This window comes from Ziziphus jujuba, chromosome 5 (genome assembly GCF_031755915.1).
Source record: "Ziziphus jujuba cultivar Dongzao chromosome 5, ASM3175591v1".
NCBI lineage: Eukaryota > Viridiplantae > Streptophyta > Magnoliopsida > Rosales > Rhamnaceae > Ziziphus > Ziziphus jujuba.
Window position 1 is genome coordinate 6,552,914 of NC_083383.1, and position 18,588 is coordinate 6,571,501.

At 33.4% G+C, this 18,588-nt stretch overlaps 1 protein-coding gene across 4 annotated transcripts; it reads left to right on the top strand.

Moving 5' to 3' along the window:
• Positions 1-1,131: 1,131 nt before the first annotated feature.
• On the top strand, positions 1,132-18,555 carry LOC107420053 (myosin-15). Of its 4 annotated transcripts, none has more exons than XM_048476520.2 (39): positions 1,132-1,290; positions 1,430-1,558; positions 1,692-1,838; positions 2,525-2,670; positions 2,803-2,959; positions 3,281-3,339; positions 3,491-3,647; positions 4,107-4,256; positions 4,375-4,511; positions 4,819-4,965; positions 5,046-5,147; positions 5,589-5,646; positions 5,739-5,840; positions 6,399-6,436; positions 6,532-6,658; positions 6,749-6,922; positions 7,865-7,996; positions 8,369-8,478; positions 9,041-9,101; positions 9,218-9,395; positions 10,267-10,472; positions 11,198-11,317; positions 11,411-11,509; positions 12,327-12,548; positions 13,255-13,394; positions 13,803-13,914; positions 14,109-14,159; positions 14,264-14,353; positions 14,525-14,695; positions 14,873-15,025; positions 15,682-15,891; positions 16,131-16,268; positions 16,800-16,870; positions 16,967-17,066; positions 17,143-17,199; positions 17,286-17,342; positions 17,426-17,506; positions 17,585-17,667; positions 18,040-18,555. In XM_048476520.2, the coding sequence occupies exons 1-39, from the start codon at positions 1,285-1,287 to the stop codon at positions 18,158-18,160; spliced, it is 4,599 nt and encodes a 1,532-aa protein (XP_048332477.2). In that variant the 5' UTR covers positions 1,132-1,284; the 3' UTR covers positions 18,161-18,555. The 4 variants fall into 4 exon arrangements, with proteins under 4 accessions (XP_048332477.2, XP_015884396.3, XP_048332479.2 ...); XM_016028910.4 differs by having other exon boundaries at positions 15,715-15,891; XM_060817050.1 differs by lacking the exon at positions 1,132-1,290 and adding an exon at positions 1,327-1,345.
• Positions 18,556-18,588: the final 33 nt, after the last annotated feature.

An 18,588-nucleotide genomic window follows, 5' to 3' on the forward strand; every position in this document is an offset into this window, starting at 1 on the left:
CATGCGAAAATGAAAAACATCTTCTTTTTCCGCATTTACCGGCAAGTACCACGCAACCTTACTACGAGTCGGTAATCTTTTCCTGGTGCCGAGTATGATGCGACGCGAGCAAACAAAGTCGCTGTTTTTACTTTTTTTCTTTAGGGAAAAAATTCGATTTCTCAGTTCTCAATGCTAATAAATAAATAAATAAATAAAAATTCAAATCTTATTTACTCGAGACTTTTCTAAAATTTACTTTTTTAATAAGTTTTAGTTTTCATCATAAATTCTGGCTTACTAAAGAAGAAACATATAATTTTAGTCCTCTTTCATTTCATTTCAAACAATAATAATAACAGTCCTCTTTTATTTATTTATTTATTTTTGTCTTTTGCATGAGGGGATATAAAAACTCGTTTCACAAATAGAGTGTAAAGCCTTCGATTAATTATTAAAAAACGATATTTATCTTTCCATGTTTTTCAAAGGAGGTCAATTAAAGAAGGAAAGGATCATTAGTCACTTTTCTTGTTTTATGTTTCTAAGAATATTAAAATAATTTTGCAGATCGGCCCCATATCTCTTGTAATCAATACGAGACAATAACCTAAAGCAATTTATTAGCAATAAATAAGTATAAAATAAAATACATTTCAAAAGATAAAAAAAAAAAGAAGAATAAGTATAAAATATAGTGATATCATAAAATTATATATTTAATAAACATATAAAGTATTTTGAACATTTTTTCCTTAAAGTTATTAGTAATCATTGAACTATAGAATTCCAAATTTTAATTGTTATATTTGCAATGGAAAGTTTTAAATAAACACAAGAATTGTGGTCCCTCAAATTGCGCGCGGCCACGTGCTATCTTATATGAACGTTATAAATTCAAATCGCTTTTTATTCGTTAAAAAAAATAATGCAAAAAAGGAAAAAGGAAATTTCGTGATAATTTCGACGGTATTTCAAATTTCAGAAACTAAAACTGTCTGAAAATTATAAAAAAAAAAAAGAAAAAAAGAAAATCTAAAACGGTCACATTCAGCGGAGGGGCGATCAAGCTTTGCGTGTGATAAAATAAACCGTCACAGTGAAAATGCAAAACAAACAAACAGTTTTTGTGTTATCAAAAATACAAAAACATAAAAAAAAAAAAAAAAAAAAGAGTTTTCGAGGAGTGGTGGTGGTGGTGACGTGTCGAATACGATATAAAAATAACACTGAAGCTTCGTCATTTTTGACTTATAGTCTATACCTGTTAGGGCGGGAACACAAAAAAATTTCACCCAAAAGGTCATGCCTGTAAGTCTCTTTCGTCTGCCTCTTGCTTTTGTCCCTCTCTATCGATGTTCTTAGGGTTTCAATTTCCATTCCCCTTTTTGAATTTTATTTTGAATTTTTAGGGTTTCAGTTTGGCACACTTTCACTTTGAAATTCGCAGGAACCGAAGATGAGCCAGCGCAGGGGCTCCAAGGTTTGGGTCGAGGACAGAGATTTGGCCTGGGCCGCAGCTGAAGTTCTCGGCTATGTGGGCAAGCAAGTTCAAGTTCTTACTGATTCCGGAAAGAAGGTTTGAAATCATTCCGATCACTTTGTTTTCAAAACTCCGGCACTTGTTGTCTAGTAGCGAGTATTTTGTTTATTTATTTATTATTATTATTATTATTTTATGATTTTTGGTACTGCGGGGATGGAGTTTGTAGGTTTTGGTCTCTCCAGAGAAGCTATTTCCAAGGGACGCCGACGAGGAAGACCATGGTGGAGTGGACGATATGACAAAATTGACGTATTTGAACGAGCCTGGCGTTCTTTACAATCTTCAGAGAAGATATGCTCTCAATGACATATATGTGAGTGGAAATCTTTTTCTACATTAGTTGCGTGTACATATATATATATATATATAAACGCCATACTTGGATGGTTATAGTTAGTTAAATGAGTAGGTATTGTTAATTTGATGTTTGCATATCATTAATTGTCGACATGCGTATGGTATTCTGCACTACACTGGAGACGAAGAGGAACTCCACATGGCATGTGACACTTACTTTTATGTTTTTCCCAGATGGAAATCTGTGTTTTGCCTTAATGTATTAATGCTGGTATAATTGATGGTATTTAATTGCTGGCATGGTGTGGCACATTTTGGTCGATTCATCCTCTTCTCAACTTTTGTTTTTTGGTGATCGTTTTTTACCTTAGGGGCAGAATTTCCCTTTCCCGTTTTTCCTTCAAATTTAGTTTTACTATGCACTGTTCCATGAGTAAATTGGCAGCTTGTCAACCATACAATTACATATTCATTGTTGCTCTTTATCTAGGACTCTTTTTAGTGTCCAGCAATGCAAGTTTAAGTAGACATTTATAGTTCTTTATCTTTGTAAGCTGCATCTCCTGTTTGCTTGTGGCAGCTTGTTATAACTTCATAATAAATATTATGGGTTTTCATTCTATTTTATGAAGTTTCAATGAGTATCAATTTACGCAATGTGTAGTGATACACTGTGGAATTGTTTTCTTTTGCCTTTTTTAGACATATACAGGAAGCATCTTGATTGCTGTTAACCCGTTCACAAAGCTTCCACACCTATATGACGTCCATATGATGGAGCAGTATAAGGGAGCTCCATTTGGTGAGTTGAGTCCTCATGTTTTTGCTGTAGCTGATGCATCATACAGGTATGTTGGATATTTTTTATTTTTTTGCCAAATAAATATTTGTTTGAAATGAGTTTTGGTTGGCCATTCTTGATTTTTATGTATTGTTATTCTAGGTAATGACTTTTTAGCCTGTCTTAATTTTATGTCCAGGGCAATGATGAATGAGGATCGAAGCCAATCAATATTGGTTAGTGGAGAAAGCGGTGCAGGGAAAACTGAGACAACTAAACTTATTATGCAGTATCTTACATATGTAGGAGGTAGAGCTGCTGGTGATGACAGAACGGTTGAACAACAAGTTCTTGAGGTAAGATTTATCCTTAAATTAGTCCATTTACTATGTGTCATCAACTGAAAAGGTTCAACACAATGTATTTTAAATTTGGTATTTGATGTTGGAGATCGGCATATTTTTACAGTTATGTTTGAAGATGGTAAAATTAATGGTGATCAATCATTTCTAGATTGGATCTGTTTGGTCTTTATGTTGAGTTGGGGTTGATTTACCTTGACTTTAAATGAGATGATTGACCAAGTTTTTGTTTTTATCTTAATGGTAGTAGGCTTAAATTTTTGTTTTAATATGTCATTGTTAATATTTTCATTCTCTATTTTGTGTGAGCTTCAGTCAAATCCACTTTTGGAGGCATTTGGTAATGCGAGGACTGTTAGAAATGACAATTCAAGGTGTGCTATATGTCTTATAATTTGTTTGTTGTACCATATATAGTTATGCCATTTGTATCACTACAATTGTATACTTTATTTATACATTAGTATTCTTTATATCATAGTTCAAAACTACTAATACTTGTGTTTTCATGATTCTTTGTGACAGCCGTTTTGGCAAGTTTGTTGAGATCCAGTTTGATGCAAATGGTAGAATATCAGGTGCTGCAATTAGAACTTACCTCTTGGAACGGTCCCGTGTAGTCCAGATAACAGATCCTGAAAGGAATTATCACTGCTTTTATCAATTGTGTGCATCTGGAAGGGTGTGCACTTGCTTTTTCCCTTTCTCTCTCTAAATAATATAGGGGTGTTTGCATGTTTTTATATATGTTTAAGTATTGATGATAATAAATCAACAGAGGGGTGGATAGATATTTGTTCCTTCTGTTTTAACATTGTGTGGTACCATGCGTATTATGTATATGTTCCATAAAATGTTGTATGTATAACATCTTTATCACTCTACCTGATTGTGAATAAAGGGATATAAATTAAATGATTAGCGGTTCTTGCATAATGATATTGATATCCTTTTCTACTTGTACGTGGTCGGTACTGTACGGTATTATTCATGGTGATGCTCTTGAAACTTAAGGCTCTATCGAGTTGTGATGCATTCTTATTTGTACATATCTGTCTATTGCATAGTTTATGTATGATCCTGGTAATTTCTTTTGGATTCTTCAAGCTTGTTGATGTTGTATTGGTTGACCTATGTTCAGGATGCAGAAAAGTACAAGCTTAGTCGTCCAAGTGATTTCCACTACTTGAATCAAAGCAGAACTTATGACCTAGATGGAGTGAGCAATGCAGAAGAATATGTGAAGACAAGGAGGGCAATGGACATTGTTGGTATTAGTCTTGAAGATCAGGTTCAAGAACTCTTTCAAAAAGGATAATTCTATGCAGTTACATATTGTTTATCCTTAGGAATATAATATTTATTAATGGCCTGATGATTTTCTATAATCTATTTTCTCTTATAATCAGGAAGCAATCTTTCGCACTTTAGCTGCCATTCTACATCTGGGAAATATTGAATTTTCTCCTGGGAAGGAGCACGATTCTTCAGTTTTGAAAGATCAGAAATCTAGCTTTCACATGCAGATGGCTGCGGATCTTTTAATGTAGGTGATTAATCGTATAGCTCCGCCTCTGTATATGATAACTGCTTTCAGTTAATGCAATTGTTTTAAGATTTTGAAAAATTAGATGTTAACTATTTCGGTATATTTCTTTGACATTAATATATCTAAAGTCTTGATAAAATATGTCGTGTAAGCTAAGCAATTATTGAGGGGAAACATGGCTTTTTTTGAAAATTGTTTTGTGCAATATTAGGAGAATGATGCATATCAGTTATTGTTTAGAGTTTCAATAAGCTAACCTAAATCACTGACCTGTAGATGATATATGTTAATGATTACTTATCAGGTGTGATATGAACCTCTTACTGGCAACATTGTGTACTCGTTCAATTCAAACTCGTGAAGGGATTATTGTTAAAGCACTAGATTGTAATGCTGCAATTGCTGGTCGAGATGCATTGGCAAAGACTGTTTATGCTCGATTGTTTGACTGGTATGCTTATAGCCATGAATGAAACTCTTAGTTTAGAATTGGTTCCTTCATTACGTTGTTGGTTTTGGTATTTGTTTCAGGCTGGTTGATAAAATTAATAGATCTGTCGGGCAAGATTTGAATTCTAGAATACAAATTGGAGTTCTGGACATTTATGGTTTTGAATGCTTCAAGGACAACAGGTAACAATTTTAACGAATACTTTGAGACTTTTTAATCTTTTTTTGCTGTAGGAACACTGAATAATAAATTGACTGTTAGGATTGTCCGATATATTTAATTTCTCATGGTGCTCTGATACTGTTTACCTTTAGTTTCATAAACTTGTTTGATATTTTCATATTGTCCAAATACATTACTTACAACAGCAATTTTAGTGAAATATATTTCATACATGTGCTTTTACTTTGTATTTCTGTTTTCTCTTTGCATGACATGCCAATATTTTCTATGTCACTGATTATTACTAGTGTTTGTTACCCTGTTTTTTTACTTAGTCTTTCACTACATTATTGCCGTTACTATAGTTTAGTTTTCATTTCTTTAGACTTCTCAGTTTTTTTTTTTTTTTAATTTTCACTTTCATTGTAGTTATACTCCTTTATTCATTTTCTATTGCGCAGCTTTGAGCAATTTTGCATTAATTTTGCTAATGAAAAGCTTCAACAACATTTTAATGAGGTGCGCAATGTTGTTTTGTTAATCACCTTTATAAAAGAAAATGTTGTGTCAAGCAATCTAATCCCTTTTTTTTCCCCCTACATTTGTTACAGCATGTATTCAAAATGGAGCAGGATGAGTATAGAAAAGAGGAAATCAATTGGAGCTACATTGAATTCATTGACAATCAAGATGTTTTAGATTTGATTGAGAAGGTATGTTTGTTCTTCAAAATTTGATCTGCTAGGACATTTTCTTTTCAGATAGATTTTTTGATCGCTATAGCTTTTGGTACTTTGAAACTTAATAAGATTTTGGTAGTGCATCTTTTCCGCATCGTTTTTCTCAGTTTTGTGTCGTGTAGTCAATATATTTAAGCAGTTATATACTTCATGTCACATGTGGTTGGGAAATGGGAGATATTTGTGATTCAATATTGATTTACCAGTTGTGTCTTAGATTTAGCGTCTTTCTAGTCTAACTACTGTAATCAATTACTTGCAATTTACATATAAAGATTAATAGTTGCGTCCAGAAGTTTTTGACGAGGTGACTTCCATATACAAAATTGACGAGACACTGTCTCTTGAATACAATATGTTGCTTGGCAAATATAACATTTCCCCCCTTCTTTTTGTTAATAACTTTTTAAAATTGTTACCATGGAATTATTGTTATTGCGGTTTACATTATTATTTTCTGTGGTCTTATTCATGTATCTTCCTTCAGTTGTGTTACTCATGAACTTTATGCTATTGTACATTGGTTTGCAGAAACCCATTGGGATAATTGCTCTCTTGGATGAAGCTTGGTACAATTTGAGTTCCTCAATATAGATTGGTGCGTGTTACTCTATACAGTATTTGCTTGCACTTTATCCTTATCCTGATTTTCTTATTTTTGCAGCATGTTCCCAAAATCAACTCATGGGACATTTTCAACCAAATTGTTTCAGCATTTCCATTCCCATGCACGGTTGGAGAAGGCAAAATTTTCAGAAACAGATTTTACAGTTTCCCACTATGCTGGAAAGGCATGTCATTTATCATCGTATATTTTTAGACTCTTATAATCTGTATAATATTAATAATGATCCCTTTTTATATATCCTCTCTTGTTGTAGGTTACTTATCATACAGATACCTTTCTAGATAAAAATCGTGATTATGTTGTGGTAGAGCATTGCAATCTGCTTTCTTCTTCCAAATACCCTTTTGTTGCTGGTCTTTTCCCTCCTTTGCCAGAAGAGTCCTCGAGATCATCATACAAGTTTTCTTCTGTGGCTTCAAGATTTAAGGTATGCCATTTTTTTTTTATCTTTAGTAAATCTTTGTTCTATCCCTCTAAATGCTGATTTTAAATGCATATCTTTTAAGAATATATAAATAGGGGAGAGGGTGGAAAATCACCAATTCTTCTTTTAAGTGATGAAATTTAGTACTTTTCATTTAATCTAGTAACTGAGATCAGTTTTAGGTAGCAAGAGGGTGGCATCTTCATGCAAAGAAAGAGTTTTTTGAAAATGCCTTGTAGCTTTCACTGTTGTCTTGTCGCTTCCTTATAGTTCTTCATGCAGTGGTATAAGGTTTACCATGTGCTTTTTTGTTTTTTTGGAGGAAATCCTTGATGGAGTATGGATGGCTTTGGTCATGAGTAAATTTAAATTATGAAATTTGGCGAATTATTATTATTTTTTATAATTAATTTATTAATAAATTGGTGATTGGAAGCTGCTTCTTTTTTTTTATTTTATTTTTTTTCCCTCTCTCTGTTACCAATTTTTCAGTTTTTGTTTTGTCAATTGCATCCTTTTCTGGATTGTGATTGAGGCTGGTTAAACGAGGATTCCCAATATCTTTTTGTGAAGGTGGATAATGCCATCTGTAGTCAGATTGATCTGTAGAAAAGTTGCTTTGATACTTGTATAGATGGGTACCAGACAGTTCCTTTTTCACTCTTTTTTTTTTTTTTTTTTTAAAGTATCTCTATTGTTGTTCAATATTAATACCCCAACTAACTCTAAGACTGGTTATTATGTTTGCTTGATTATCAATCGTTGAACTTGATCAGCATTAGAAATATTGTCATTTTTCATTTTGTTTACTGGAACTATAAAGCTATTGATTGAATGGATGGTTCTATTTTTATATAGTACTTGAAAATTGTTACACAGGTAATGGATGTACTAATTATGATTTTATGTGCTGTTGATTTATTTTTTTCCCTTTTCTGCTTGTAGCATCAACTTCAGGCATTGATGGAAACACTCAACTCAACAGAGCCTCATTACATACGTTGTGTGAAACCAAACTCTTTAAATCAACCACAAAAATTTGAGAATCTGAGCATCTTACACCAACTGCGCTGTGGGGTTAGTTATATTAAACTTCCATGCTTCCTTTTGATGGGAAATCTAATTACACATATACCTTTTTCTCCCTATATGCTCCCTTAATTTTTGCAGCTGGGATGCTGCAATTTATTGATTTGGACTTGCTTTTCCTGCTGTTTGTTGTCTCAGTAAATGAACATTGATATGCATTGTCGGTTTTTGTGTGCTTTATCCACTGATGCAAGTTTGAGTTGACATGAAAGAGCTATCCTTGTCTCTTTCCTGATCCCGTCATATCCAAATACCACCATTTATGCCCATGTCTATGCCACTAAGTCATGGTCACTGTAGGTTTTTTACATTTGTTTCTTATTTATGTAATTCAGATAATTATTGTTTGGTTTGTTGTAGGGTGTTTTAGAGGCAGTTCGGATAAGTTTGGCAGGTTATCCGACGAGAAGAACTTATCCGGAGTTCGTAGATCGCTTTGGAATATTAATCCCCGAGTTAATGGATGGAAGGTTTGTTTGCATTATTGGTTCTTAACCCTGGTAGTTCTATGTAAAAAAATTTAATGATACTCTAGAAAGCCTCTGTTGGTGGTTTCTTTTTTATTTGGTTATTTGGGGGTTTTCATGGTTTACTGGCACCATAAATGTGCAAATATACAATTAATAAGTAAAGATGGTTGTACATTTTGATGTGCTAATCTTTTGGATACTTGTATATAACATATTAGTTTGTGCAGATTATGATTTTTGTTAATATAGCATGTATATGAAGATGTAATAGATTCTCATCTTGTTCTTTCAATACTCCTTTTTCATATTATAACTTTTAGAGCTGTTTCATATAATTACTATGGTAAGCTTGCATGCTTATGAAACTTTTGCAGCATTTTTACATGTTAAGCAACATGTGCTGGATGTACAATTTCTGCAAAAAAAATTTCTACGTCCTGCAATATGTTGCCTGATATAGAAAAATGCTGCTCGCATTCTTTAAGGAAAGTGTGCAAGCTTACCATAGCAGGACTATATATTTATTCTTGTTTTGCTAATCTGTTAGATTTTACATTTGCAGTTATGATGAAAAAGCCACGACTGAGAAAATTCTGAAAAAGCTAAAACTTGAGAATTTTCAGGTATTCTTTGTATAGTATCTAGGAATCTATTCTTCTTGTGTTTTTGTACGGTATATGATAATTGTGTACGAGCAGTTGGACAAATAGTTGTTTATATTTATCATTTTAATCCGCAGTTGGGTAGGACAAAAGTGTTTCTTAGGGCTGGACAAATTGGTGTTTTGGACTCTCGTCGGGCTGAGGTTTTGGATAATGCTGCAAAACTTATTCAACGTCGATTGAAAACATATATTGCTTACAGGGATTTTATCTCAACAAAAGCTGCTGCATTTGCACTACAAGCTTACTGTAGAGGTTCTCTTAACTTATACTGGAATTTAAGTTTTCTTGTTACTTTTTTTGTTAAGTTCACTATCCTTTATTTATTTATTTATTTTTTTTTTTTTGTTGCTAGAAATTTATTTGATCCCTCATTAATCATCTCAATATGATTATACAAGAGAATTGAGGAATTTAAATGCTTCTATTTGTTTTTATTTTTTTTTAGCAAAAGTTTGTAAACAGTCGCTCACTTCCTATTCCTAATATTGCTATTTAGTTGTGATCACCCAAGGAATTTAAAATTACTGCAGTTCAGAAAGCTCCTATATCTTTTATCCATATGATTATGATGCGTCACTGCAGTTATTGTTATCAGTTTTATCCCATGATCTTTTCAGGCACCTATTTATGACTGTTTGCACCACTTTTTATCATCCCACTCAATTAATTGACCAGTGGTTTGTTCTGAAACTAAAATAATATTGTTGATGCCACTTGCAATAAAGATAATAAGGTTTGTTCTGCAAGATGATCACTAGGTTGTCAACTTGTTATATTCCCACTTGTATCTGTAGACTGTATCGAAAAATTTTTTCGGGGTGGCTTAATGAAGTATTCTTATGGCATAAGGTCATTGCAATAAAATTGTCCTGTTCTCTTTTAAAGGTGCCATGTTGTGGTAAATGTATCCCATAGATTTTGGCCCTGTCTTAGGAGAGTGGTGGTATACATGCTGGCAGGAGTGACAGTAATCCTGATGCTGTTAATTGATGTTCTTATTGTCCATCACTTGATTTCTTGAACACTTTTTCTTATGAAAACCTTAAATGGGCGATGGCTATCTGGTTTATTAATGCATGTGGCTCTGTTTTGGTGTAATGGTTGTGGGTTTTCATGCTTGCAGGATGCCTTGCCCGAAAGATGTATGTTGCAAAACGGGAGACAGCAGCTGCTCTTGTAATACAGAAGTGCATCCGAAGCTGGCTTTTAAGGCATGCTTTTTTGGAATTGCATGCAGCTACTATCACCATACAATCCAGCATTCGTGGTTTTTCAACGCGCAAAATATTTTTGCATGGAAAAGAGCATAAAGCTGCCACTTTAATCCAGGTAAACTAGCTTCAGTCATATTATAGTTGTTTCCTTTTGTACAATTTCCAGTGTGCAAATTGTATAATCCCTTGTTTTATGATATTTCCCATATTAGGCGACAAATTTTCTTCAATGTTTGAAGGTTTTTTTTGCAAAAATTTTTTGCATGTGTTAAGAGGAAGAAATTATTTTGAAGTGCAATTAAGTCTATTATACAGACAAGGAAATACATTTACATTTGATAATACGATGAATATTTTAAGTTTCTTTCATGTTATAGTTCTTGAGTTTGTATTAGGAAGAGAGATGATGAGATTTTGCAAATTCTTTTGTAATCTACCTTCTGCTATAGATAGGGTTTCGTTTGGTCTTTCATCAGTTTAAATATTTTGACTAAAGCTATAGTTTTTCAAAAACTTTGTAAGATTGGCAGTTTGTGTTTTTGTTGTTAAATTATTTCGTTTGTAAACTACTAATTAACTTGGGAAAATAAACCTGACACTCTGGTTGCATGTGTCTTACTTTGCTCTGGTTTTGCATTTGTTTACATTCCCTTTAGTATCTCTTTGATGCAGCTGTTTTAATTTAGCAATCTTCTGTTCTTTCTGTGAAATATTTTTCAAAAGGGTTTACTTATTTTTGTTGATGGTATGTAAAATTTTTTTGGTTTGCTTTTGCTTGAAGTAGCTTTTCTAATGTTATATGTTCTGGACCTCATGGTATATAATGTACACACTATTTAGGCTCGATGGAGGATGTACAAGGTCCGCTCAGTATTCCAACGTGACCTAAATTCTGTAATAGGAATACAATGTCTATGGAGGCGAAAACTGGCAAAAAAGGAATTCCGGAGGCTTAAACAGGTCAGACAAATGTCCCAATATGTGTTGCTGCTTATGAGGTACTAATGTAATTAAGCTTTTTTAAATTGGTTTTCTTTCATTTTCTACTTGCAGGAGGCAAATGAAGCTGGTGCCCTGCGTTTAGCTAAGACTAAACTTGAGAAGCAGTTAGAAGATCTGACTTGGCGTTTGCATCTTGAAAAAAGATTGCGGGTATTGCTTTTGATTTCAGTTTGATGGTGTTCAATTCTTATATTGATTTCTGTTGAAAGTATTTTTAGAAGTTGTCACAGGATAGTGGTTACTCTTATCATGTCGAATGCTCGTTGTAATGTAATATCAGTAGCAAACCCTTTTCTGCTTCTTTGATGGTAACTTAGCATAGTGGCCTACTTGGTAAATAACAATTGTTATAAATTTGTTGTTTTACTCATGTGAGGCCCAACTTCTATCCTAGTGACTACCTTTTGCTGCCGCTTTATGTGTATCTATGTGTTATATTTTAAGCTTTTAAATTGACGGTAACTTAGAACAGTGTCGGGTCCAAATCAATTGTCTGACAATTCTTATATATTTGTTAGTTTACATGTATAAACCCACCTTCTATCATGTTCTTTAATAGGCCACATTTGAGGGGAAGTGTACGTCATGTTGGCTTGATATGCATAGTTGAATGTACTTCCTCATAATGTAAGCTTTTAGGGCATTGGTAACTTAATAATTGGGTCCACTTTGGAACTACTTAAGCTTTGGGATTGTGTGTTAGTTTTACTCATTTCATTTAACAATAAACAAACAAGATATTAACTCTTATGGTGCAATATGTTTATTCTTTACTTACATGGTTGTGATCAGTCGCCTTTTGATCTGCAAGGCACTGTAAAAGGAAATATACTTCAATATTAATTTTAACTATGCTATAACTTTTTTGCTTTTTCAGCTTTTCACTGGATTTAACATCAAAATATACATGCTCTACCCATATGAGTGCTTCTAAGGCTTTTTTTTACTGGGAGTATTCTGGATGCAGGTTTCTAATGAAGAGGCTAAATCAGTAGAAGTTTCAAAATTTCAAAAAATGCTGGAATCTTTGAACCTCGAGTTAGATGCAGCAAAATTGGCAACAATTAATGAATGCAACAAGAATGCTGTGTTGCAAAATCAACTAGAACTGTCAATGAGGGAAAAATCAGCTCTTGAAAGAGAACTCGTAGGGATGGCTGAATTGAGAAAGGAGAATGCATTATTGAAGGTGAGTCTGTCATTTTATTTTATTTTTTGTTTTTACATGGTGGTTTATTTTGCTGAAGGAGATTTTCGTATATGATCCTGCATATTTGCTCTTCAGGATTTGCTGATCCGATCTTATTCTACTGCATCAAGATGCTGTGACTAATGTAGAATCTAAGATTGAAAGTAGTCTCAATTAAAACCGTTGTTTGCTGTTTAAAAAGTCCTCAAATGTTTTTAGCTTGAACTTGATTAACCTTGTTTCCACTTGAGCTTGATTTGCAATGCTGTATTACATCTTAAGCTTTTCTTAAAATGCTTTGATGTGGATGATTGGGAACTTTCCTTTCACTTAAACCAAATCAGTTTGGAACTTATACAGATTGTATTAACATGTCTGACTGAGTCTGTAATTGATTAAAGGCGTTAAGACTTTTGTATGGTTGCTTCAACTACGAATGTTGTAGGATGATTGGCAAATTTTTTGGGTTTGCAACATAGGAATCTGTTTCAACTGCCTTTCAATTCTGACCTTCTTCTTTTAATGGTGAAGATTTGTTGTTCTAGACACCTATGTAGTGTTGCATTACATGATTCTGTCACTTTTTGCTTTTCAACATTCTTCACCATTAACCTACAGATCTCTGCTAATCTCATGAAATTCCCTCTGGCAAGTATAGGAATCTACATAGTTTCATATAGAAGTAATAATATGTCTTCATTTGCAGAGTTCTATGAATGCTCTGGAAAAAAAGAATTCAGCTTTGGAGGTTGAGCTTTTTAAAGCACAAAAAGACTGTAGTAACACCATTGAGAAGCTAAGGGAATTCGAAGAGAAGTGTTCCCAGCTTCAGCAGAATGTAAAAAGGTATTCTTTCATTAAATTAATAAATTGGTTAGCACTATTTTTGCATTAATTTAACTTACTATCAAGGATGTAAATGTCATTATGATTGAAAATATATCTAGTTTTATGCAAATCCCAATAATGTAATGAATTATTCAACACCAAATCATGGAAATCTTGAATAAAACTCCAAGAAATGATAAAGTTATTAGCGATGTACAAACTGAACTAGTTTTGTTAATAAAATAAAATATGCAAAATTAGGTTCATTGGTCAATAATATGATGGGTGTCCCAATAATAAATTACTTTGAAAGTTAATATTGAATACTAACAAATAATATGATCTGCTAGTAAATGTAATTCCCATATTTATTAATATCCTCTTTTTTTTCTTCTTTTTTTTTCTTTTTTTTTATAAATATTTTAGCCTTGAGCAGAAAGTCTCACAATTGGAGGATGAAAATCATGTTATGCGACAGAAAGCATTAAGTGCATCACCCAAGAGCAATCGTCCTGGTTTTGCAAAGGCACTTACTGAGGTATGTTGTTATATGTGTAAACATATGAAATGACTATTTAGTAGACATGCCTATGTATGTGGAAGACAGCTATTCCACTTGGTCATCCTTACATGATTTTCTTTCTAACCTTTGCTTTGAAATTTAAAAAATTACCATTAACTTGTTAATGGTTGCGTGGACTGTCTAAATTGTATCTTTATAAATGGAAACAGAGAACATCTAGTGCACTTGTTCTTTCCACTGCTGACAGGAAGCCTGTATTTGTAAGACGACCCCCCCCTTCCTCTTTTTATTATTTTTTCAAATTTAAATACTCTTAATTGCATTTTTGAAGCTGTATTGTTCTTATCTAATTATTTTGATGCAGGAGTCACCCACACCTACTAAACTTATTGTACCTTTTTCACATGGCTTGTCAGAATCACGCCGAACAAAGTTAACAGTGGAGAGGCATCAGGTCTTCTGTCTAAGCTTTGAAATTCTCTTTATCTTGTTACTGACAGTAAATTCCATCACAAACTGATACATGAGAAATTTTAATGCAATAAGAACTTCCAAATTTATTTGTTATTTTCTCTGCCTGCTTGTGTCTACCTTCTTATAATGTCGGTGTTTCTGCAATATGCAGGAGAATTATGAATTCCTCTCAAGGTGTATCAAAGAAGATTTAGGTTTTAAAGATGGTAAACCAGTAGCAGCTTGTATCATATACAAATGTCTTCTTCATTGGCATGCATTTGAGTCTGAGAGGACGGCCATTTTTGATTTTATTATTGAGGGCATAAATGATGTTCTAAAGGTGATTTACTTTGTCCAGTCAAATCCATCACAAATGTTTATTTTGGCATTTATTTTGCTGTTGCACAAATGTTTTATTATTAGTTAGATAATTATATTTCTTTTCGGCATTTATAGATTTTGGATTGTAATTCTCGAATTCATACTGTATATTGGTTATGATTGGTCATTTTTTTAGGTTGGGGAGGGTAACATCACCTTACCATATTGGCTCTCCAATGCCTCAGCACTTCTATGCCTCCTGCAGAGGAATTTAAGATCAAATGGTTTCTTGACTACATCTGCACAGCGTACTACAGGATCTTCGGGGTTTGGTAGCAGGATTGGGCATGTGAGTTAAAGCAGTAATGCATTGACTTATTGAATATTTGCTTTTGTATGCAAAGTTAAAATTTCTTATGCTTCATTTTCTTTTCAAGATTTTATTAGTATATAGTTATAAAAGTCTTGACATGTTTGGGTACCATAAAGATATAAAATTTTCTTCTGTTTGTTTACTTTCCTAGTAATTATTAGATTAGGTGGATAATGTTCTATGTCATCTTTAAGCCTGGCACTTTATCAAGGGGAGTGAATATCACTCTTCACACTTGAAAAGTTTTCTATTTTGGGTGGCAGATAATTGGATAATCATAATTAGTAATTTTTTTAGATTTGGCTTACATTATAAATCAGGCTTTGAAGTGCTGGCATAACTCTGTGTGTTATTCTTTATCTCTTTTATTTCCCACATCTGTCTAGAAATATCTAAGGTAGAATTTGGGTTTGGACCAAATCTTCAACTAATGATGCCAGGCCTTGTATTATGTGTGAGTTACCATTCTGTTGTTGATAATATAGTTTTTTGGCTTGTTATTTCCTTTTGTTATGTAAGATTGGGTGAATATGAGGAGCTATGTGTCTGATTCACAGATTCTCTGCAAATTTAGTTTTGTTTTTCGTGTATGTACAGACTTGGGACTAAAATCTCCTCTCTCATTGTTTCAGACTGCTGATATTAGTTTTCCCTCCTTTCCTCAGGGACTAAAATCTCCTTTCAAGTATATTGGGTTTGAAGATGGTGTCTCACATGTAGAAGCGAGATACCCGGCAATATTATTCAAACAACAATTAACTGCTTGTGTAGAGAAGATTTTTGGCTTAATTCGTGACAATTTGAAGAAAGAATTGTCTCCTCTATTGGGCTCATGCATCCAGGTTAAGTTCCATTTTATGCTGATCTGGTGCTATATGTTCCAATAACAATCCATTTTTCTTTTGGTTCGACTTGTTTTTATATTACAATTCTTTATTGGGTAACATCATGGAAAATATGTTTTTTGTGTCAGAATATTTTTGTTGCTTTTGAAAGCTCTTTTTTACTGCTTAAAACATTTTGGTCTGGTTTGGTTAATTGAATTCTGTTATGTGGTAAAAGTATTTGTGATGCATTATAGGCACCCAAAACTACCCGGGCACACGGTGGAAAGTCATCTAGATCACCTGGTGGTGCTCCTCAGCAATCTCCTGGTAGTCAGTGGGATAACATCATCAAGTTTTTGGACTCTCTAATGAGCCAATTACGTGAAAATCATGTATGTGCTTTACATATTTCTTCTTGGCTAGTTTTGCATCTTTTGTGAACTTCTTGTACAACATCAAGTATTGAAGTTTTGGTCAGTTATCATCCTTTGTACAATTGGTGTTTGTGGGATTAAACTTATATTTTTACATTATCTAGCTTAAAAAGAGAGGGTTTTAATTTATTTTTTTTGTTGTTTTTGTTCTTTCTTTCTTTTTTTTTTTTTTTCACTCAGGAGAGTATTATCTATAATTAATCTCTTAATCTTGTTATGTATCAATAATCCAAGGGGAAAAAGTCAGCTTGATACTGTTAGGTAACTGGGCTTAATAATAATAGGGCAAGCACCTGTGATTCCTCCTTTTTTTTTTCTTTTTTTTTTTTTCTTCTTTTTTTTCTTTTTTTGTGGGTAAACATCTGTAATTTCTCTTGAATGTCGGAAACCAGGAAATAATTCATAGGTGCTGAGTTATGGTTTATGCGCTTGAAAGCTACATTCTCACTGTCACTGCTTAATAATTTTCCTTCATTTCTTAATGTTCAGGTGCCTTCATTTTTCATCCGTAAACTGATTACACAGGTTTTCTCTTTCATCAATATATCACTGTTCAACAGGCAAGCTTGTTCGATATTATTACAGATTTCTGTTTCTTATACGGGGACCCTTATGTATTGTGATTGATGTGTTGAGTTGACAATATCCTCTTGTAGTCTGCTGCTGCGACGTGAATGTTGCTCATTTTCGAATGGGGAATATGCAAAATCTGGTTTAGCTGAGCTAGAGAAATGGATAGTTAATGCAAAAGAGGAGGTAAATAAAATACACTTTTGATGTAATTCTCAAACTTAAATTTTGTATTATTTGTTTGAATTGTGGTGCAATGTAGTATGCAGGAACCTCTTGGCATGAGCTAAACTACATTAGGCAAGCTGTTGGTTTTCTGGTATAAGCCACTTCCAATCTTCCCCAAAATTCATTATCCAGGAAGTGTTAAGGTTAATAATTAAGAACTAATTGAATTTGATGTAGGTAATACACCAAAAGAGAAAAAAATCTCTTGAAGAGATTAGGCAGGATCTTTGTCCGGTATGACCTTTCCTTATCCTGTTTGTCTCTGAAAAGAAAATGAATTCCAAATTCAACTTTGAAATATTCTGATTCCTTTACAGGCATTGACTGTTCGGCAAATCTATCGAATAAGTACAATGTACTGGGATGACAAATATGGCACTCAGAGTGTGTCAAATGAGGCATGTTGCATTTCAGCTCCTTTCTTGTAAATTTGGTTCTGGATTCCCCTTTGGTTCTGAATATTGTCTGGATATCAGGTGGTTGCACAAATGAGAGAGATTTTGAACAAGGACAACCAGAATTTAACATCCAATTCATTCTTGTTGGACGATGATCTGAGGTGGTATTCTTTGCCCTACCAAAATGCTTAAAACTGGCTCTATTTAGAAAAACTATGTTTTTATGAAGTGGTAGCAATTAGGATGGTATGAAATTTATGTGACTGTTAATATCGTATATCCTGTTGTTGCGAGTACGTGGAGATCTCAATGTCTCCACCCACTCAATGGTTGCTCTTGCTAATTTTTCCATTTATGCTTTACACGAGATTTTTCTATTTCAATTTGATTGTTAATGTGGGATTTGTCAAGCTTTAGCTGCATGTATTATCATCCTCATTGGTCATTGAGAACTTGTGCGATTTAGGTTGTTGAATGCATGCGTTTTCATTTTTTGAATTGCAAGTTTTAATTTTTTTACTTTCACATTGCAGCATTCCATTCTCTACTGAAGATATTGATATGGCAATTGCTGCCATAGATCCTTCAGACATTGAACTCCCAAATTTTGTGTCTGAATATCCTTGTGCTCAATTTCTTGCTCAGCACCAATAGTAAAAGATTTCTGCTTGGAGGTGTCGTTATGTACAGGATAGTCTATCTCTCTTTCTCTCGGCAGAATGTTCATAGCAGGCTTCTTAGTTCGGTGAATTGAAAATTTTCATCAGTGCTCGATGAACACAGTTCGCTCTAATTATTTGTAGGTTTAATTAGACGTCAGTCATTTGAAAGAATGGTGACAATCAATTCCTTCATTTCTCTTAAAGGGCTGCTTCTGTTTTTCATGAAGCATATTGTTCATTTAGATATCCGTGAATATCATTTCTAGAGTTGTATATTTTTTTCAATTTGTACATGTAGGACAGCGTAGGAAATTTATTCGTTGATGTATAATATTGGTTTACTTAGCACGAATATATGCTAGCCGCTGACAATTCTATTTTTGGACATTTTCAGATTACAAGTCTTGCATTTATTTCGTG